At 40.0% G+C, this 21,358-nt stretch overlaps 2 protein-coding genes across 4 annotated transcripts in view; one reads left to right on the top strand and one right to left on the bottom strand.

Annotated features, from left to right (window-relative positions):
- Positions 1 to 5,856, top strand: part of PDE3B (phosphodiesterase 3B) — a 121,215-nt gene extending 115,359 nt beyond the window's left edge. For all 3 annotated transcript variants that reach the window (XM_040989067.1, XM_040989066.1, XM_040989068.1), the window contains 2 exons: positions 1,841 to 2,093; positions 3,530 to 5,856. In XM_040989067.1, coding sequence (XP_040845001.1) covers positions 1,841 to 2,093; positions 3,530 to 3,744 — 468 coding nt within the window. In that variant the 3' untranslated portion in view covers positions 3,745 to 5,856. The remainder of the gene's footprint in view (positions 1 to 1,840; positions 2,094 to 3,529) is intronic.
- Positions 5,857 to 10,160: 4,304 nt separating this feature from the next.
- On the bottom strand, positions 10,161 to 20,305 carry LOC121162204 (vitamin D 25-hydroxylase). The gene is made up of 5 exons (XM_040989064.1): positions 20,083 to 20,305; positions 15,174 to 15,315; positions 11,908 to 12,540; positions 11,185 to 11,514; positions 10,161 to 10,433 (listed from the first exon to the last, which is right to left on the bottom strand). The coding sequence occupies exons 1-5, from the start codon at positions 20,293 to 20,295 to the stop codon at positions 10,258 to 10,260; spliced, it is 1,494 nt and encodes a 497-aa protein (XP_040844998.1). The 5' UTR covers positions 20,296 to 20,305; the 3' UTR covers positions 10,161 to 10,257.
- Between the last annotated feature and the right edge of the window lie 1,053 nt (positions 20,306 to 21,358).

The following is a 21,358-nucleotide window of genomic DNA, read 5'->3' as shown; positions in this document are numbered from 1 at the left end:
AGCTATTTTGAATTGGACTGCTAGCAACAAGGCAGTGAAGGTAACTCTTTCATATTCGAATTTTATTTGCTATGGATATATTGCCAGGAGTAGGATAGCTTCCATGTTTGTACCAGTTTACATTCCTCTGATACAGTGCATCTCTACGTCCTTACCAGCATCTGTCATGCACTGATTTTTTTATTACGGCCGTCCGAATTGGAAAGAGGTGATACTCGTTGTGATTTGTATTTACATTTCCCTCGTGGCTAGTGATACTGAACATTTTTTCATGTGACTGTCCATTCATTTGTGTTTCCTTTCACAATGCCTTTTCATATCCTTTGCCCATTTCTTAACTGAGTTATTTGTTATTGAATTTCTTCAGATCCTTAGATATTCTGGATATTAATCCTTTATCAGATGCATAGCATGCAAATATTTTCTCCAATTCTGTTGATTGCCTCTTCACTTTGCTGTGTGGAAATTTGAGTAATCACATTTTGCCTTTATTTTTAATTTTTATTGTCTGTGTCTTATCCAATAAGCTTTTGCCCAGGCTAATATCTTGCAGTGTCTTATCTATGTTTTCCAGTAGTAATTTGATAGTTTCAGAAATTAGGTATAGATCATTGATCCATTATGAGTTAATTTTTGTATAGGGTGTAAGATATGGGTCTTGTTTCAAACTTAAGCTTGAGAAGATCCATTTTTCCCAAAACCTTTTGTTGGAAAGAATTTCCTTTCTTTAGGGAGTGATATTAGTTCATTTGTCCAAAATTGGTTGGTTGTAGATGTGTTTTTTAAATGAATTTTTAAAAAGATTGATTTATTTTTATTAGAAAGTCAGATATACAGAGAGGAGAGAAAGATCTTCTGTCTGCTGGTTCACTCCTCGAGTGGCTGCAATGGCCAGAGCTGAGCCAATCTGGAGCCAGGAGCTTCTTCCAGGTCTCTCATGCAGGTGCAGGTTTCACTATCTCCAAAATATCAAACACACCTTCTTAATTTTGAAATTGCATTCCTTGGAAGTTCTGGATAACCTTTAGCAGTTGGTAAAAATCAAGATGCCCACAAGTGAATCTTAGTATGAGCAGAAAATAGAAAAATAGAATAGTATGAATAGAAAATTAGTGATATTTTCAGCAATTATAAGTACCTGGTGCTTATACCGTATAATTTTACATAATTCCATCTGTCACCCTCATGGCAATCGTGTAAGGTAGCTTAGTATTCAGGTTTCATTCAGGGTGAAATTACATAGAGAGCTTGTCCAACATCACAGAGGTATCTGTAGCAAAACAGATACCCTGGAAGTCACAGCGAGAGGGTGTCAGAATGTAGGCAGTTGGGGTTCTGGGCCTGGAATCCTCTCTTCAACTTTAGCACTTCTATGTTTATTTGTTTCAGAGAGTGAGTTGTGTGATTTAGAATTACAAATTGGCTCTGCTACTTAAAAAAGAGGAGAAACAAAATTTAGCCCTGTGCATTTAAGGTACAAATATACTAACAAAATGTTTCCACTAGTATGTTTTCACTCCTGGGAGGAAAAGAATGTACGTGTGAAATCACAGAATTTTGAGATTCTTAGAAGTGCTTATATTTATAATTTTTTATTATCAACTAAATATCAACCACAGTGGTTGATGTTGACAGAATGTGAGGGTATAAAGTTTTTTCTAAGATTTGCCAAATAATAGAGGAATTCTTACAGTTGAAATGTTACATGCAGTGGAGTCTCTTTGTGAAAATAATTTCCATGTAGATTATGTTTTTGAAAAGGCTCAACGCAATTTTAACAGCAAAACTCAGTGGTTGTCTTCAACAGCTAAAGCTGTGCTTTTCTTTTAAAAATGTTCAGGGAGACGAAGAGGCAAATCTTGGTCTACCTATCAGTCCCTTCATGGATCGATCTTCTCCTCAACTAGCAAAACTCCAGGAATCATTTATCAGCCACATAGTGGGTCCCCTGTGTAACTCCTATGATGCTGCTGGCTTGCTGCCTGGTCAGTGGGTAGAAACAGAAGAGGATGATGATACTGAGAGTGGTGATGATGAAGATGGTGAAGAATTAGAAACGGAAGATGAAGACATGGAAGACAGTCTCAATCCCAGTAAGAACGCCTGCTTAACTTGAATTTGGATCCTTGTTTCATAGATACAGATGAAGCAGTCTTATCTAGAGTAACTACTGGGTGAATGTTCAGATTTAAATAAGCAGGATGTACTTGGTGCTATGTTAATGCTGTCAAAGAGTGAGCTGTTTTATTTTCATTTAAAGCAGCATCTCTGGAGTGCTTCCAGTCGGTGCTCTTCAACAGGTCCCTGAGCATGCACAGTAAGGCTTCATGTGCTGGGTAGGCAGCTCTAGTGGCTATCCCACTTTCATCTCATCCCTCTTCACACACAGTGTGCCCAACCCCACCAGGCAGGCGAGGAGTTCAACATCCAACACGGTCCACTAGACTGCTCTTCTTATAAATTTGAGAAATGGATCAAAGTAGTAGGAAGCAAAGGAAAACTTGTACTCCCTAGCAACAAAGGAAGAACACTTGTGACATTGTGAAGAAGAGCGATCAAACTGTGATGGCATTTTCCCCTGAATAATATAATGTGTTTAAATGGAAATGAAAAATAATTCATCACTTGTAACTATAGATAAAGTCAGTCATTGGCTCTGTATTTGAAAATAGTTTAAAATATACCTACTTGGTTTTCATAAGCAGGCTATAAGTCACAAAAGATATGATGACAACAAAGATTCCTGTTCCTCCCATACATACATCTTATATTTAAAATTACACTTAACATTTGAGCATCAGTTGGGAAAGGTTGAATGGGTTCTAAAAGTTAATTATTCTCATCAAAATGGCATTGAGTGTCTCTAATTCATTATATAAGAAAGGAGTGCTGGGCCAAGCGTGTGGCACAGTGGTATTGCAACTGCGGTGTCTTACTGGAGTGTCTGTGTTCATGTCCAGCTGCCCTTGTAGACACGTCCATCTTCCTGTTAGTGCTCACCCTGGGAGACAGCAAGCAGTGGCTGAAGTAGTTGAGCCCCTAACAGCAGCCTGGGAGACTCAGGTTGGGTTCCAGGTTCCTGGTTTCAGCCTGGCCTACATCCAGCTGTTGTGGGCATTTGCAGAATGAGCCAGTGGATTTAAGATCTCTGTCTTGGTCTTTTTTGCGTTTCAAATAAATGAAAAAAAAAACTGAAAAAAAAAGTTCAGCCTTTCATATTGGGTTGTAATTGTTTTCGTTTGAAATTTCAATACTATCCTCCCTTCCTCACTTCCACTCAAGTCTTGTGTTTTACTTTTCATTCACCACACTGGAACCATCTAACATATTTCTTTCTGCCTAGATCTTTCTGCTAGAATATGAACTCTTAGTACAAGGATTGTTTTTATCTGACTATTTTTAAAACCACAGTGTTCCGATACAGAATTTAAAAATACCTAGACTATAACCATTTAGATCTTTGCATTTGTTGAATGAATGATTGGATCACATTGTTATGATGAGGATGTGTTTGTTTTATATTTCACAGAACCACAAAGAAGGAAAGGCAGGCGGCGGATATTTTGTCAGCTGATACATAACCTCACTGAAAACCACAAGATATGGAAAGAAATAATTGAGGAAGAAGAAAAATGTAAAGCTGAGGGGAATAAACTGCAGGTAGAGAATACTTCCTTACCTCAAGCTGATGACATTCAGGTCATTGAAGAAGCTGATGAAGAGGAAGAACAACCGTTTGAATGAAAGAAATGTTCCATAGAAGAAGCCCATTGGGCTGTACCAGGGTCAGAGATCGTTGCCTTGCGTTCACTGTGCTGACTTTTAAATGACCATTCCCGTGTGGACAAGCCTTAACACTGTGAGAGGATCCTGGCTGTGCTTGGGGTTTCCCACTCCTGTGCACTTTCACTATACGAGCTCCCAAATCATCCTTAGCGGTAGGATTCAGTTCACCTATGTTGGAAGCCCTTCCTTAACACCTTCATCGGTGTGCAAAACTACTTCATCGCCATGCTGCTCTTTTGGAGGGTAGTGAGCTCTTTTCATGGGGAGGGGCTAGCTATAAAACTAAAAATTCAAGTGACTTCAGTTCCAAAGTGACCGGAACTTTTTCCTTTCATGAAAAAAGTATTCTCAAATAAGTATTGTATGTCTTTTGAATGTTTTGAGAAAAACAAAAAAAAGCCTGTGCCTATCTAACAAGGAATCCAGCATTGCCTTTATGAGCGATTTCTGCTCTTTGCAATACACTGCTCAGTGCTGTTCTCCCAGCTAGGGTTATCCGCGAAGGACTGAGGGACTTCTGTGATATTTAACAAAATTCAGGTTCATCAATTTCTGATACTTCTTATTGCTGTGTATTATCTACTATGTATGTTTTATTTCCACTCAGAATGTTCAGGTTTGGCATTGACATCACAAGTCTGAATTCTAGTTTTACCAACTTCATGTTTTGTAGCTGAATTTTAAAGCTGTTTATATTTAACAATGAAGGAGTTTTCTTCTATAATCAAAGCTGTTCTTTTCACTCTTGCTCAGGATTGGTTTTTTTTAAAATTTTTAGTTGATGCAAACAGTGCAGATTTGTGAGAAAAAAAATTTATCCTAATTTTAATGTTGACTTTTCATGAAATGTACATCATTTTCTCCCTTCTTAAAATGAATTTGAAACTAATTAAAGTCAAAGAAAAGAAGCTGTCTTTTGCCTTAATACAAACTTTAAATGAAACTAATTCTATCACAGATAAAGAGCGTATATACACCCCTGTCTTATTAAATACCTGAAGATTTAGACAGCAGCCACAGTGATAACAGGATGGGAGACAGATGCTTTACATTATTCCTGGAGGCTATCATATTTTACATCACAGGAATTCTGTAGATGAAGATATTAATTTTCCTATAAAATAAAATATTGGCAGGCAGTTTCTTATCTACACCATGTTTATCCCAAAGCTATCACAAAAAATGATCTATAGAAGTGCTGGCATTTTTGATCCTATATACTTTGATTATTATTTAGTGAATCATTAAGCTTATTTATTATATTGGTTATGTGTAAAGTTTCTTCCTGTCAGTTTTAATACTATTAGCATACAATTTGTAAACTGGTCCTACCATATACTAGCAAATAATAAAAATTTAAAGGATAATTATTGAGTTTGCACTCAAAAAATATATGTATGTCCTGTACATATATCCTGTGCATATATACTCAGATTTCTTTGTGTCCTGCATAAATGTATTTGCAATTTGCTTCTCTCTAGAATACGTGAGTGTGTGATATTCATACATGTGTATTAGGTATGTTCAGACTCAATCAGATTTCTGTATTTTCTGTTGTATTAACATTTTCTATTGCAGTTTTTAGCTTATATTTTCAATATGTTTTTCAAAAGAAGCATGTTTTGAGTCTATTAAAATACTATTTTTGGGAACTAATTTTAAAATTATATAACTCCTAAATTATGGAACCCTCAGTAAATAATAAACATGTATTAAAATAGTTAATACAAAGAAGCCCAAATGTATCCCTTTGAAACTTTAATACAAAGTGTATGAGAACATATATCACATAATACATAATACTAATAGATAAAATCTAACTTGAGAAGTTGCAATTAGCCATAATTTTGACCTTAATTTGTAACTATTGACTCAAACTTTTCAAATTTTTTCACCATGAGTTTGCCTTTAAGTCGCTAGTATTACAGATATTGTAGTGCTATAATATTGTATATTTACTGTCCTTATAGATCTACTTTTTATAATTTGTTATTTGAAAGCTATTTTCTGCTATTCTAACTCATTAATTGTTGTGTCTATTTGTTTGTCTCTACTTATTTCTGTAAGAAATCTGGAGAAATCTGGAGAATTCCTTAAGTAGCCAAAAATTTGCACTATTTCTCTCGACTGCATTATCTTAAATAGAACCAACTTCACAAAAGATGAGAGTCAACTCTGCTCCTTTATTGTAGTTGCAAGGCTATTACCAGAATTTTAGAGCATGGGAGATAGCAGTGGCATTCATGAATAGCTTCTCAGAGGAAGGTATGTTACACTGAGAATCAGAGAGTTAGAGTAGCTCAGACATGCACATACAGTGGGCAGGGAAAGACAAAAGCATCCCACACTGGAAGAATCAAAAGAACTTTAGGGTTGTTTGGATCATAGTGCAAGAAGGAGGAATAGCAGAGAAGGATTTAAGGGGCTTGTGCTTCGGCATAGCAGGCTAATCTTCCACTTACAAGTGCTGGCATCCCATATGGGTGCTCATTTGTTTCTCAACTGCTCCACTTTGTATCCAGCTTCCTGCTCATGGACTGTGAGAACAGCAGAGGATGGCCCAAATCCTCGGGCCATTTTACCCACTTGGGAGACCCAAAGAAACTCCTCATTTCTGGCTTCAGTTCAGCTGAGCTCCAGCCATTGCGGCCATTTGGGCAATGAACCAGAGAATAAAAGACCTCTATCTCTCCTTCTTTCTGTAAAATCTGCCTTTCAAATAAAAATATATGTTTATATTGATTATTTTATTATTTTTTGTAAAAGTACTTAAAAGTATGCTGTTCCGTTTTAGCTTTATTTGTAAAGGAAATAGGCAACAATCATGAAGGGTTTTATCTGAAAAACGGGAAGCATCACTCAAGCAGCATTTCATTTTACATTGTTAAACAAAAATGTTTGAGGCCATTGCTTTGGACTAGGCTCCTGCATCGAGCTCCAGGAGATCAGTCCAAAATGGAGTCACTCACACTAAATGCCACAAGTAGATCCCATTTTTCCTGAAAGTAGATATCTTTCTACCTGAATTAGCATAAAAAAGACTCGGGCCATTTCCTTGTCCACCAGCGGCCCTGGTTTGAGTCCTGGCTACTCCACTGCAATCCAGCTCTCTGAAAAAGCAGCAGATATTGACCCAAGTGCTTGGGCCCCTGCGCCAATGTGGGAGACCTGGTTGAAGCTCCTGGCTGCAGACCAGTTCAGCTCTGGCTGTTTGCAACCATCTAGGGAATGCACCAACAGACAAAACAATCTTTCTCTGTAACTCTACCTTCCAAATAATAAGTATTTTTAAAGAATCCATCAAGGAACTATTGCATGAAATGATGATAAGACCCAATTTTGTGACATTTCCCTTTTAACCGTTATCAAGGCTTTACGTGAACAATGTTAGAAAGAAAAAAATAGGACCTCCCAGCTCGCTGCTAATAAAACCAACAGAGAAAGGCCCCCTGCCACCCACGTAGGAGACCCCCAGCTAGCTCCTGGTTTGCCTTGGCCCAGCCCTGGCTGTTGGAGCTACTGGAGAATGAGCCAATGGATCAAGGATAGACCTTTCTCCCTGTCTTCCTCTCTCCGTAATGTGGCCTTTAAAATAAATGAATATATCACTTTTAAATGTGATTCTTAGTTTCAGACAAGAGTAGTTCATCTTCTGAGTACTCTTATTATTTACTTGTGTAAGCCCCACAAGCCCCAAATACTTTCTATAGTAAAGAAACTTTATTAAAACTAATTCAGAATTATATCTGGCATTATGTGACACACTTGAATAGAAGAAGCCACCAGTTATTCCATATACTATCTTTTCTCCTCTTCTAATTTTGTGTTAGGTGCATTATTCATACACTGTCAGAATGTAAAATATTTACCCATTTTATCACTCTTCTCCTTTGTCTTAGCATTATATCTTTGTATTTAAATTTATTCCATATTCAATGCTAGTCCTTTATCTTGTATTTCCCCATTAATCACTTGATTTGCTTAAAAGTAGTCTTATCTTTGGTTAATTGTTGGGTGACATGAAGATTTAGGTTTAACATCAGACCACAATAAGTAGTCCACTCACATACAGCAGCACAGCTATGAGCGTATCATTGGCAAAGTACTCTGTTCATTTTGATGTTTAATTCAGCACTGGAGGGGAAATTCTAAAGGTGCACAAATATTAGGAGAAAGTCTAGTAATAGAGACAGGGCAAACTCTTCATATGTTTACCTCCAAAGACTCAATCAGCTTGATTTTTTAAAGGTTTGTCTTTATTTGAAAGGTAAATTTTACAGAGAGGAGAGACAGTGAGAGGACATCCATCCGCTGGTTCACTTCTTAAATGGCTATGATGGCTGGAGCTGAACTGATCCTCAGCCAGGAGCCACAAACTTCTTCTGGGTCTCCCAAGTGGGTACAGAGGCCCAAGAACGATCCATTCCCTGCTGCTTTTTCCAAACCATAAGCAGGGAGCTGGATATGAAGTAGAGCTGTTAGGACATGACCCAACATCACTCATGCTGGCAGGTGGATGATTAGCCTGTTGAGCCACCACGCTGACTCTTTAAATAGTTTGATTTTAAACCCCATGTGTGCTTTTAAAAAAAAGCACAATCTTACCTGTTTAAGTTTATGGAGTTTTAAGGGCACTAGAAACAATAGGAATATTACTGCAACGCAAGATAAAGCCTCTCAATTCTTACTATCATTTACATCAGCTCAGTAAGTTGCTTTGTGAGTGAAGACTGTCAAGCTGCCAGAAGCACCAATCTGTGGAATTTAGCTTGCACTTTTATGACAGTCATGACAGTAAGTCAGGGAGATGTGCCATATCAAAGAAAGAAACAAACTAACAAACAAACAAAAAACCCAGAGCACTTGACTAGGTAGGTTTGTGAAGATTCAGAAAGGTAAGCTGGAAAGCTGTGTAGATTAGCAAATGAACCAGAGGAAAGGCCCAGGGAGATAGGTGCACAGTCTCCTGGTGCACAGCTTCTCCTTATGTTTGCTACTTTTGTTTAGATAATCCTGTAATCCCTAGATACCACATGCACATTAGGGGAAGGCAATGCTATCATTAATTCTTATAGCCAAGTGTATGTTCAGGCCTAAGGAAACCATAACCCCACTCACAAAACACAGTTGTAAGTTACAAATGAGCATAGAACTCAATACTTTTGGGACATGAAGAATAGCTTTCTGAGAGTACCTGAAAAGCTCCTCTGCTCTCCCAGAAACAATGCAAACTTGCTCTCTCCTGAGGTAGGCAAGGCACGTGTACTCCCATAAGCCAGGCTTAGATTAAAGCTGGCACCACCTAGCAGGCAGAATGGATGGAGAAGGAGAAACAGGATCTTCAGATACGCCAGTGGAGGTTCTAGGCTCTACTAATGCTAAAACTTCAATACTATCACAGAGTTCATGTTAGACATAGAGACAGAGTGACAGAAAACTATCCTCTATAGTTGTACTCCCTGGACACCTGTAAGCACCTGCAAAGCTGGGAGTGGAGGGTGGCAGAGACTTGGCTATTTGAAGCATCACCCAGTGTCTCCTAGGATGCACATGAGCAGGAAACTGGAGTCGAGTGGAGCTGGAACTCAGCGCAGGCACTCCGATATAGGATGTCCCAACCAGCTTCTTAACTGCTATGCCAAATGCCTGTCCTTATATAAATAAAATTGCAATGGAAACATCTTAATTTATTGGAGGCACAAAGGTCCCTTATTTATAATACAGAAAGCTGAAAATATTTAACAAACTAATGTTAAATCCATATTCTTAATAAAAGTTATTGCTAGATGTACTTACTGTAAGGCTGTAATTATTCATGAGTCAAGAGCATGAGCTCTTAATGTACAACTGTAGAAAAAATGACACAGTAAACATTAGCTATCAATGGGTGACTAAACATTGCAGTTTGTTCATAATAGTCAGTCCTGAAATAAATATTAATACTGTGCCATAGTCTCAAGTGTCCAAAGATACAACTAAGGATGGGTCAGACTGAAGCCAGGAGACAGAAATTCCATCTGGGTCTCCCACTTGGGTGGTGGGGATTTGAGTACATTGGCCTTCATCTGCTGCTTTCCGAGGCACATTAGTAATAAACTGGATTGAAAATGTAAGAGCCAGGACTTGAATAGGCAAGTCAGCTCTCCAGCACACCAATAGATTCGAGACATGAGAGTCCTAAGTGATGGTTTACCCTGTCGTGCCGGAATGCCTGCCCCACTTCTCAGCATCTTAGGGGACACCCATCATTTCCACCTTTGTATTCTACATTACAGAATTTTGTTAGAAGTCATGTAAGCTTGGAAAAAAGTTTATAGCTGATGCTTACTATTGATCTAGTACAGTTTTCACAGTCAAGTTCACATTCATTTTGACTCTATGATGCTGTGATTTTTGTCAAAACACATTGATTAAATGAGGCCAAGCCTGAAGCACACATGTACTCTTTCTGATGAAAATATTCACGAACGTTCATCGTCTTTCAGCACAGATGAAGTAGGGTTGAGGCTGCAGTGTCATGCCTAACCTGGGCTTCAGATTTGGAACTAAGTCATGTGGAAAATGCAAATGAAACCGCTGAAGCAGTGCTGTAAAAAACAAGAACATTTCCATCCGTGCCAGCTGTTCTCCAAGACAATGTCTTCTCCCTAAACAGAAAAAGCAGATACAATCATTTTTAAAAACCCAATATCTTTACAAAAATTAATGTCTAATATTTGGATACCATTTAGTTAAATTTTGGATTTAAAGGAAATTATACTTACTAAAGGATTCTTTTTATCACAAAGAATAGAAATCAGCACTTGAGCCCCTAGAACATATTCCTTTCCTTCCTGTTTTAAGATTTTAATGTAGGTTCCCTTGTATGTTGTAACACAGCTTTACATATGCCATGGTAGATCGAATTTGAACTGACATTTTGTTTTTTAGATTCAAGGAACCCTATTTCATTTCATTTGACCAAATGAGTATCCTTCCCTAACAAAGAGTTTCTGGTCCCTTTTTCTACTTAAACATGAGGTACACTCAACTAGAAGCCAAGAAACTAGATACTAGCTTCCCTTCAAATATTGAGTCTTATTCCTCTCTCGGTCTCAATTTCTCCAGCTACTTGTCACTAATGGCATCTACAAGACAAAAGTCCGCTAAAAAGCTTCAAAAGAAGCCATTCCTTCACAACAGTTTATCTCTACTTCATAAGCTAAGGTTCATTTTGCATAGAAATAGGCATTCATCACCTCTAATTCAATCAATTAATTTACAAGGATCCATGTTGCAATTTAGAGTAAATGGTAAGTATTAGCTTCTATATTAGTATATTTCAGATAACAGAATGCTATACAAGCTGAACCATCATTATACTTGAGCCCGGTTATGCCCGTATAAAAGTTCTCTTACCTAGAGAAAAAGGAACCAAAGCTTCCTTCTTGGCAAAATGTCCGCTGCTGTCTAGAAATCGCTCAGGATAGAATACTTCTGGGTCTCCCCAGTACTTCTCATCAAAGTGCACAGAGTAAAGATTTGTAATGACTGTTGTTCCTTTGGGAATGGAATAACCACATACAACTGCATCTTCGGAGGTTGCATGGAAAATGCCTAGTGGAACTATATTACAAAACCTTAAAACTTCATGCAAAACTGCCTCAGTATAAGGCATTCTGCACTTGTCGTCCCAAGAAGGCTTCCCAGTGGGGCCCATAATTAAATCAATCTCTTTCTGAACTTGTCCTGTCAGAGAAAAAAGTGCTCAGTCACTATGAAATTCTTAGATATCTAAAGCAGTGTCTTTGGGGGATAAATTATGATAAGCCAACATGACATAGGTACTAGAGACATTTTTTATTGTGGGAGGTATATTTAACTTATATATACCAATTTAACACTAACAAAAGGTGATTTTCTGGTCTTTCAGTCATGAGACACAAACTAGGGTTGAGGCTCCAGATCTGCCACTTTCGGACACTCACCCTTTTTCTTTATTTATAAAATGGTTCTAACAAAACTTACCTGAGAGCTTCTTCACATTTACTTCTTAGAAATGTTTCTTTTATTGGTTAGCACAAGGAAAAGATCTGTACATACATGAGCCCAAGTTGAGGGGTAGGCACTGAGAATTCTCACCTTGAACGTTTGGGTGAAGGGCCATGAGAAGAACTGCCCACCGTAGCACATTGGTTGTAGTTTCAGTTCCAGCAATGATGAGCTCGCCCACTGAGAAAACTAGGTTTTCTTTGGAGAAAGTACATGATGGGTCATTTTTACCTTGATCCATCTCATCTAAATAAGCATCAACAAAATGTTGAGGTAACCGAGGCTGTCGTTTCACTGAAGCTTTTTCAATAAGTCTGGAGAGAAAATCATAAACCACATCTGCGTTTCTAAACAGCTGTTGATGTTTTCCAAAGGGGAAGATGCCAATCCACGGAAAAGCATTATACAGGAAGACGGAAGCACTGGCAGCCAGCTCCACATTTTCACTAAATAACTCAATCATATGCTGGAAATCAGTGTCTTCATATGAAAATCTTTCTCCAAAAATGATCAGATTGGTTATGTTTGAAACAGCATTTGTTATTAATTGTTTAAAGTCAAATGGTCTACCCTTGCATGTTTCAATAGCATCAGTTAAAAAAACTGTTTCTTCCAAGATTTTAGATTCAAAAGATTTTTGGCCATATCCAAAACTGCGAAAACTGTTTGCAGCTAATCTTCTGTGATCAACCCATCCTCTGCCATATCTGGAATTAAGTAAGCCTGAAATGAAAGTATCAAAAGTATTATATATTTCTAATGTACAACCTAACTATCCCACTCCTTGGACTATATTAAATCTACATATGAGAAAGTGACCTGCGACCCCATATTTTTAGCAGTACAATTCACCAGAGAAAAGATGTGGAAACAACCCAGATGCCCAACAAAAGTGGAATGGATAAAGAAACTGTGGTACCTCTACTTCATGGAATACAACTCAGCCATTAAAAAGACTGAAATTCTACCATTTGCAGCAAAATGATTCCAACTGGGGACCATTATGCTCAGTGAAATATATATATTCCAAGGAGTGGGACTTAAATATGCCTTGATATATAAAAAAATATATATTTGTAATACTAGACTATCTAAAATTGCCTATATCTACACTGCTATTGATTCACACCAATAGCAGAATGTTAAACTTACGACTATTGCTGAAGGACTATACTGTCACAATAATGAATGGATGGCCAATCATTTTTCCCTAATCTTTCTTTACATCTAAATAGTTGGGTCCTGTTCTCTGCTGCTCATTAGTCAGACAATATTGTAAAAACCTGCTCACCCAACTGTAAGTTTGCAGGAAAGACCTACAATTCTCCTACCATAAAATCCTAATGTGATTTTATTATTCAACTTTTACTATAAGACAAATTATTGCATGTTTCATAAAAATATTTTATCTTCAAATAGACAATAAAAATATCCTTCTAGTATTAGAAATGCTCTGTTTAACAGCTGAATTTCAGAATACAAATTTATTCTTGCTAAAGGCATATGATATTTAACGAGGAAGCTTTAACAAAGACAAAGGTAGACTGAAGAAATAGTTAATATCATAGATTGCTTAAGTCAAAAGGAAGAAAAACATGAACAATCAAATTTTTCTAGTGTTGATACTATTTGCCTTACAATTTCTGCTATTCTAATACGGCTACCATGGAAAATTTCCCCCTTTAAAACCAACTGATATGCCTCCAAAGTCTACATTGAAGATCTTTAAGAAGAAACATGGCGTTTAACTATCAGAATATATGGAGGAAATATCACCATGGAAGTCACAGGTACTAAGCCTCACTCTCCCAACATTTTTTCACTTTCTGGAAAATGATGGCATTAACTGCTCAACTGACAACGTTTACAGTGCTCTAAATTAACTATCAAAAAGGAACACCAACATTTTCAGTCTACATTTGCTTATAATATATACTCTACCGGAATCATTCAGTACTGGGAGACATGTAAACCTATAATGAAAAATGCCATGTTTTCATGCGTACGTGAAGCTCATTGAAAATTTGTATTTCAAAAACTTTTGTCCAACAATTTTTGAAAGATTTTATTTATTTATTTGAAAAGCCAAGTTACAGAGAAAAAAAGGAGACAGGGAGATGTATCCTCCATCTGCTAGATCACTCTCGACATGGCTGTAATAGGCAGAGTGGGGCCAACATGAATCCAGGAGTGAGGAGTTAGGTATTTCTTCCAGGACTCCCACAGGGGGGCAGGACCCAAGGACTTGGACCATCTTCTGCTGCTTTCCCAGGCACATTAACAAAAAGTTGGATCAGAAGTGGAGCAGCCAGAAATCAAGCTGGCGAACATGGAGGCCAGGATTGAAGGCGGCAACTGGAACACATGCTATTGTGAGCCTGGGTTGACATCAGGTGACCTTTCCTCATTCTTGGGTACTGGGATAGTTGAGAGGTTGGGTATGGCCTATCCCTCTAACTCTCTCCTCCCCCCAGAAATGGAAAAAGAACTAGAAAGTTCGGAAACAATGATCACACACACTTCTCCCTAACCTTAGATCCTTCCCATCCAGATCAACTATGTAAGCATCATCTAAAATAATAATAAAATAGTAAAAGTTATTATACTACAATGGTAAAACCATTACTTCTGTGTCTAGACTTTATGTTCTCTGTTGCTGCTTTCTTCTTACCAATTCTGTCAACTTTTAGACTTCCTCCCTTATTGACTATAGAATCATCCAACACTACACTGATCACCACCAAACTACCCAGAATGAATACTTTTTTTCACAGCCCATAACTCTCCTTTACATATCCTAATGATTAAGAAGGTCTGCTTTAGGCTTTGTAATCTTATAAGAAAGAAAAATTGTAGTAAAAATGCCAGCATTTACTCAAGATTTGCTACAAAGGGGCACTTCTGATTCAAGTGTTTGTGAATGTGTGTCATTTTTTCACAATATTTGCAGATATTATGCACAAATTCTTCAAAACATATATATTTTTTTCTAGAGAGAATTACAGGTACTTGCCCCCCATAGTGCCACTGACTCCATGGTATTTTTCATATATTGTATTTGATCAACATGATTGATTACCTGTTTCAAATCATCCACAAATCTACCCAGTAAGACATTACTTTCAAAAGTCACTAAAACAGGATTATTGAAGATTTAGAATTTACTAGTCCAAAATAAGAGTGCAATAAACTCTGGAAGGTCCTCAAATTCTAAATTTTCTAAGTAAGTATATAAAAGTAAATACTTTCCTGTTAATCAGTATATGAATAATCCCAACTCTAAGCACCAAAAATACTTAAAACAACGAATATGGTTTAAAATAGCACAATAAACAAACAGATGACGAGAAACATACCTCCCATTTTTGTCATCTTCATGAATAAAGGAAGACATGGCCTGTCAGCAAAAATTTCACCTTGATGAACAAGGCATTCCTTTACTACATCATAGCCATTCAGAACCACAGCTGATATGCCTCCAAGATCTAAGCTGAAGATCTTTGAGCAGAAAAAAGAAACATTTAATTGGTGGAATGTAAGGAAAATACAATCATGGCACTTCCCAGATGCTAGGCCCCACTCTCTGTGCTTGCCTCGCTGAAAATGAAGGCATGTGTTACTCAGCTGAGGATGCTGGCAGAGCTCTGTCTACAGAGCATGCCAAAGAGACACTATCACACTAGTCAGTTTCTAAAGCCAAAGTTACAGGGCTACACGCACGCGCATGAGAGAGAGAGAGAGAGAGAGAATCTTCCATTCACTGATTCACTTCCCGAATGGCTGGAGCTGGGCCAGGCCAAAGCCAGGAGCAAGCAGTTTCTTCCAGGTTTCAGACCTGTGTACAAGGGCCTCAGCACCCGGGCCACTCTCTACTGCTTTCCCAAGTGCACTAGCAGGAAGCCAGATGGGAAGTAGAACAGCTGGGTTTCAAACCTGTGCCCATATGGAATACTGTTACTGCAGGTGGCAGCTTTATCCACTATACCACAATGCTAGTTCCATGAAGTCATAATCTTACAAATGGTATAATGAGAGGAATACTGGACTTGAGGAGCCCTAACTGCATGTAAGGTCCAGGAAGCACACTTATCCTTTTGTGGCTTCGGTGTTGAAAGAGCTTTTTATTTATCTAAATAAATCTGGTAAGATTCATTCCACCTTAAAATATTCAATGATATCTAGAAATCTCCTTTTTCTTTCAAGATGGCGGGAACAGCACCATCTACTATTACCCCATGCTTTCAGATTTACAAAGAGAAGGAAAGACAGAGAGAAGGATCTTCCATCTGCTGGTTCACTCTCCAAGTGACCCCAAAGGCTGGAGCTGAGCTGATCCATAGCCAGGAGCCAGGAGTTTCTTCTGGGTTTCCCATGCAGGCACAGGGTCCCAAGGCTTTGGGCTGTCCTTTACTGCTTTCCCAGGTCATAAGCAGGGAGCTGGAAAGGAAGTATGTAGCATCTGGGACATGAACAGGCACCCACTGGGGATCCCGGTGCATGCAAAGTGAGGACTTTAACCACTAGGCTACCACACTGGGCCCCCTATTATTCTTGAATGTTCCACAGAATATTATTCAGTGTCTTGCAATGTTTGCTACAAAAACAAATTAATAAGTTATCAATTTCATTTGTTTTCAAGGAGTTAACTTGTTGTCATTAGCCTAAAAACAATCCAACAAAGCCATATAAATTGATTTTGCTACCTAGGGAGAATCGATTAAGATTAAAGTCACAAGAGAAGTTTAACCAGTCACAATGAATCCCCAAGGAAATGCAAAGCAAGGGAGAAGCAAAGCACACTTTCAATGAAGATTGCCTTTAAAATGAATTCGGACATCCTTTGGACTGGGAGCTTCAAGAACTACAGAGCAGAACTGACTTCACAGGCCACACAAAGTAGATGTCGTTGCAACTGTCATAAGCAATTGTGGTATCCAGGTGTTTTCATATAAACACACATCTAAATTAAAGACAGTGAAAAAGTAAGGTTCTGTTTACAAACTATTCCTCTAAACAACTTTCAGCGACTTCCAGAAATACAGGTGATAATAGTCTCCTACTTTAAAAAGGTGTTAGTACTTTTAAAACATTAACAATAGTTTTGAGGTTTCAGCAGAATTGGGAAATAGCTCTAAGATAATGGGAGACCTTTAAGGTTGTTTCACAACTAGGGTAAAGATCAAATGTCTCTGTAGCTTAAAGAATAAATGTTGGGAGCCAGTGCTGTGGTGTGGTGGATAAAAAAAAAAAAAAAAAACACCTGCCAGAACAGAACCCCATATTGGTACATGTTCCTCTCCCAGTTGCTCTGCTTCCAACCCAGCTCCTTGATAACGACCTAGGAAAAGCAGCAGAAGGTGGCTCAAGTGCTTGGGCCCTTACCACCCACGTGGGAAACCCAGATGAAGCTCTTGGCTTTACGCTGTGGTCTGGCCCATCCCTGGCTATTGTGGCCATCTGGGGAATGAACCAATGTATGGACATGCTAACTCTTTCAAATAAATAAGCACTTTTTTTTTGAAGATGTATTTTTTTTTTCTTGAAAGTCAGAATTGCAGAGAGAGAGAAAGAGAAACAGAGGTCTTCCATCCACTGGCCCACTACCCAAATAACTGAGCTGGTCTGAAGCTGGGAGCCGGGAGCCTCCTCTAGCTGCCCTATGTGGATGTAGGAACCCAAGGCCTCAGGCCATCCTCTGCCGCCTTCCCAGGCCATAAACAGGCAACTGGATTGGTAATGGAGCAGCAGGGACTAGAACCGGTGCCCACAGAAGACGCCGATACTTCAGAAAGAGGACTAGTTTGCTAAGACACTTGCTGGCCCCCTGATAAATACATCTTTAAAGAAAAAGGAGTTAATGTCTGCTGACTATCAGCTTAACTCTAAGTTAAAGCCAAACACAGTCTCCTCTTCAGTGATAGACTCACTTTTTCTCTTCAGTGATTCTCCTCGGCCCCTTTGCATTTCTTAGCACAGGTTAAACCTATTTGATATGTGGTAAAGAGTATTCTTTATAAGGAGCACAGCTGGCACCAACAATAAAACTAATTACTCATGCCAAATTTTTGCCATTGAACCAGACCTACCAACGTCAACATGACAGTCTTCCAGCACATTTATAATTTTAGTTGTAACTGATATGGAGGGGGTCTCTTAGGAGATTAGATAGTGGCCAATTACATGGAATTAACTTCATCCCCTCACCTGTCAGCCTGATGAACCCACCTTCCCAGAATGCACTTCTGCCTTACCAGGGACCACAAAGGATATAGTATGCCACGTGGAAGTCCAGCTCCATGTGAAGACGCCTTACACATCCATGAAAGCATCATGCATTCCAAGACCCCACCCCGATCATTCATTCAGGTAAGACGCCACCTCTACCTCATAAGAGACTGATACGAGAGGCTCTCTTGCCCTTGACCATGCTTGGGACCCTTCTCTGACAGGTATTTCTTCATATGGGGTGGCTCAAATTCATACATGAAGTATGTTTGCTCTGTAACAGTTAAATAAACTGTTTTCATTTACGCACTGTATTATGCCTCCATTTAATTCTTTTAATCTTTAAGTCAAGAACCTAATTCTTTAATTCTTTAAATCTTTAGGTCAAGAACCTAAAGATGAAAATACCTAGACCCATAGTATAATCTATCATGAGAGGAGACTTAAGTTACCCCTTCCTGAAAAGAATATTCATAGTTAATACAGAGTTCCTTTCAACTATTTAGGTTCGAAAACTTTATTTCTAAGCATTCAAAAATGTGTTTAAATTTAAATTATATAGAGAGATAGGAAGCAAGACCATATATAAACAAGTCGTGGGACTAGCAACTTACTATTTTTAGTTACTATTATTCTAACTTCCCAGATAAGGAAAAATTAAGATTCAGTAAAGGTTGGGTTTTATTTGAAACAGGAGGACTGAGCTCTGTTCTCATGTTGTCACATCTTAAGATTTCTCCAAAATATTATGCTTTTTACCAGCATATCAAAGAGATCAAATACATTAAAAACACATCACAGAAAGAAATTCTGGAGAATGGGGGGCAGGGGGACAAAACTTAACACTATATTTATTTTCTTTGTCTAAATCCAGCTTCTCTTTGCAAGGTTCTCTTTAGCAACGCAAACCACTATTGGGTTGCAGAACCCTGACATAAATATTAGAAAAAAATGGTGTTAAGTATGGACTTAAGCAGCCATCTGAAATACAACCGCCAACCAGCCCTGTATTTTTTCCTTCAAAAGCTTAACCAAGTTATTTTTGGTCATTTGATTTTTCTTTTCTACTAGATTGCTAACTCCATCTCTTCATCTCTTCATCCTTAGCACCGGGACACAGCCTGGCTACTTGAGGCACGTAAATGAATCTAAACAAAACGCACAGAAGTTTCAGCCACAGCCGGTGCTCTGGAAACTTCTGCCTCCTTTTCACATAAGGGCAAACGCAGGCAATGCATCCCTGTCTTTTCCGCAGGGGAGTCACTGAGCTTTTCTGTGCTTAAGTTTTTCTTGTCCAAAAATGGGAAAACCAGAAACATTTCTCTCTTGGGTAGCTATGAATTCTAAACCAGGTAACAAGTTCTCCATGAGACCAGTACACAGTGGGCATCATATAAATACAAATGTTACTGAGGGTGTTCCGCTCAGTCGGAACACCAGCCACTCGGAGCTGTATGGCTCCGGTTTTGTCAACATTGGTTCTATTCCCACTTCTCCCGTTTCCCATGGCCAGGGACAGGCACTTGCATTCTGCTTTCAATCCACACAGCAAACGCCTACATCCGTTATTTCTTGGTCAACAGCAAACCTCGAAGAAACTTGCCATTAACCATGAACTAGCTAGGTTCCAGGCCGCAGAATGCCGCGACGTCGCACGAGCCAAGCTGTGCACTCAGCCTAAGGGGGCGCTGGACGCGGCTTCCCGGGGTCCAGGAGCCCCAAGCCCGCAACCCGCGCCGGGCCTACCCGGGGGCCCCACGGCGCAGGCGCGGCAGCTCGAGCTCCGGGGCGGGAAACTCGGGCCCGCAGCGCCTCCCAGCGTCCGGCCGGAGCGGCGCGGCTGCCGGCGAGGAGCCGCCGGTGAGGAGACGCGGGGTCGCGCCCCGGCGGTGGGTTCTCCTCAGCCCGAAGGAGCCGGTGCGCCTTTCCTCTCGGCTACTCGGAGCTGGGCCTCCAGGGCATCCGGGAGGAAGACCCAGGCCAGCCTCGAGGACCGCACGGCGGCCCTCCCTGCCCGCGGCCCGTCGGTCGCGGCTGTACCTCGCCGTACACTTGGCTCTGCTTTCTCATGTAGACGTGAGGAAGGTCTGCCGAGGCCGCCAGGGAGTAGATGTTGCCGAGGAAGGGCAGCCCCGGCGGCCCCGGGGGGAAGCCCGCCGGCCGCCTCTGCTTCAGCCCCAGGGCGAGGAGCAGCAGCAGGAGCAGGCCGCCCAGCGCCGCCGCACACGCCTCACCGCCCGGAGATGCCCACATGGCCGGGCTGAGCACCCCAGGGCCGGGCTGAGCACCCCAGGGCCGGGCTGAGCACCCCAGGGCCGGGCTGAGCGGGGCGCGCCCTTGAGCCCCGCCACCCTCCCGTGACCTGCTTTCCTGAGGTCCCGCCCTTGCTGCACGGCCATTGGTCACGTCGAATGTAGGGCGATCTGCCCCTTAGGGCTCTCGGGGCAGCTGCTTCCAGGCCGTGCCCACTCACAGCCCAGCTTTGCCACCCTTTGTGTTTGGCGGGGTTGAACCCCCAAACCAACCTAGCAGGCAACCTAGCCTTGAGGACTCGGGTCTACTTATTTCAGACGAGATAAAACGAAAGCACTGCAGGTTTTAGCTGAACATGCGATTTTTTCCAATTTCCATTAGAGAATCGACTCCTGTTCTGCCTTATTCATCTGGTTTTCTTTTTCCTGTTATAAAGCATTATTTTTCGTGATCCCTCAAGAATTGTAATGAGTATGTAATATTTATGCAATTAACTCGGTTACCCGTCCTTTCCCTTCTCTCTGCTTGTTGGCAGCCACAGAGGTCTCTTGATGCCGCAGTTGCTCAGGAATAGTACTGAAGCTCTGACTGTACAACTTAGAACTACACAACGGACTACCTGCTGAGTTGGGGATTCTGACAGCTGCCCTGTAGTTATGATTTAAAATTGGTGAGAATTTTGTGGTTCTTTTCCGCTTAGGCCTCATGGGTACAGCAATGTTTATTAGGAGCCTACTTTATGCAGGTGTCATAAGCAGTGAGATTATAGGTTAAAAAAAAAAGAACAATCAAGTCCCTACAGGATATGTTTTACAGAAAATCTCCACTTAGGGAAGAGCTACTTACTGTTTATTACAAATGCCTTATCTATTACCCTTACAGAGTTCTTAAAATTCTTTTTTTCATTGGTTGTGAGAACAGCCTCACCCAGCCACTCAAAGGCTCCACTCAGGCTCAGGCAGTGCAGTGAAACCAAAAGACTTTCACACCTGGAGTGGTTTACAGCAAGTTATTTAGGTTCTAGCATGGGGGACCCCTCCCCTGATCCCACTGACTGAATAAC

Source organism: Ochotona curzoniae, unplaced genomic scaffold, assembly GCF_017591425.1.
Source record: "Ochotona curzoniae isolate NIBS_2020 unplaced genomic scaffold, NIBS_Ocur_1.0 contig_517, whole genome shotgun sequence".
Lineage (NCBI taxonomy): Eukaryota > Metazoa > Chordata > Mammalia > Lagomorpha > Ochotonidae > Ochotona > Ochotona curzoniae.
The sequence above is the reverse complement of the archived record's forward strand: the minus strand, read 5'-3'. Positions and strand labels throughout refer to the sequence as shown.

Bases quoted from the DNA above. Each gene is read 5' to 3' on its own strand.
- LOC121162204 (XM_040989064.1), bottom strand. From the start codon at position 20,295: ATGTGGGCATCTCCGGGCGGTGAGGCGTGTGCGGCGGCGCTGGGCGGC. The intron at 11,515-11,907 runs GTGAGAATTCTC...TTTCTCTGACAG, and splicing joins CCTTCACCCAAACGTTCAAG to GACAAGTTCAGAAAGAGATT. The intron at 10,434-11,184 runs GTAAGAGAACTT...TTTTCTGTTTAG, and splicing joins TTTGGTTCCTTTTTCTCTAG to GGAGAAGACATTGTCTTGGA.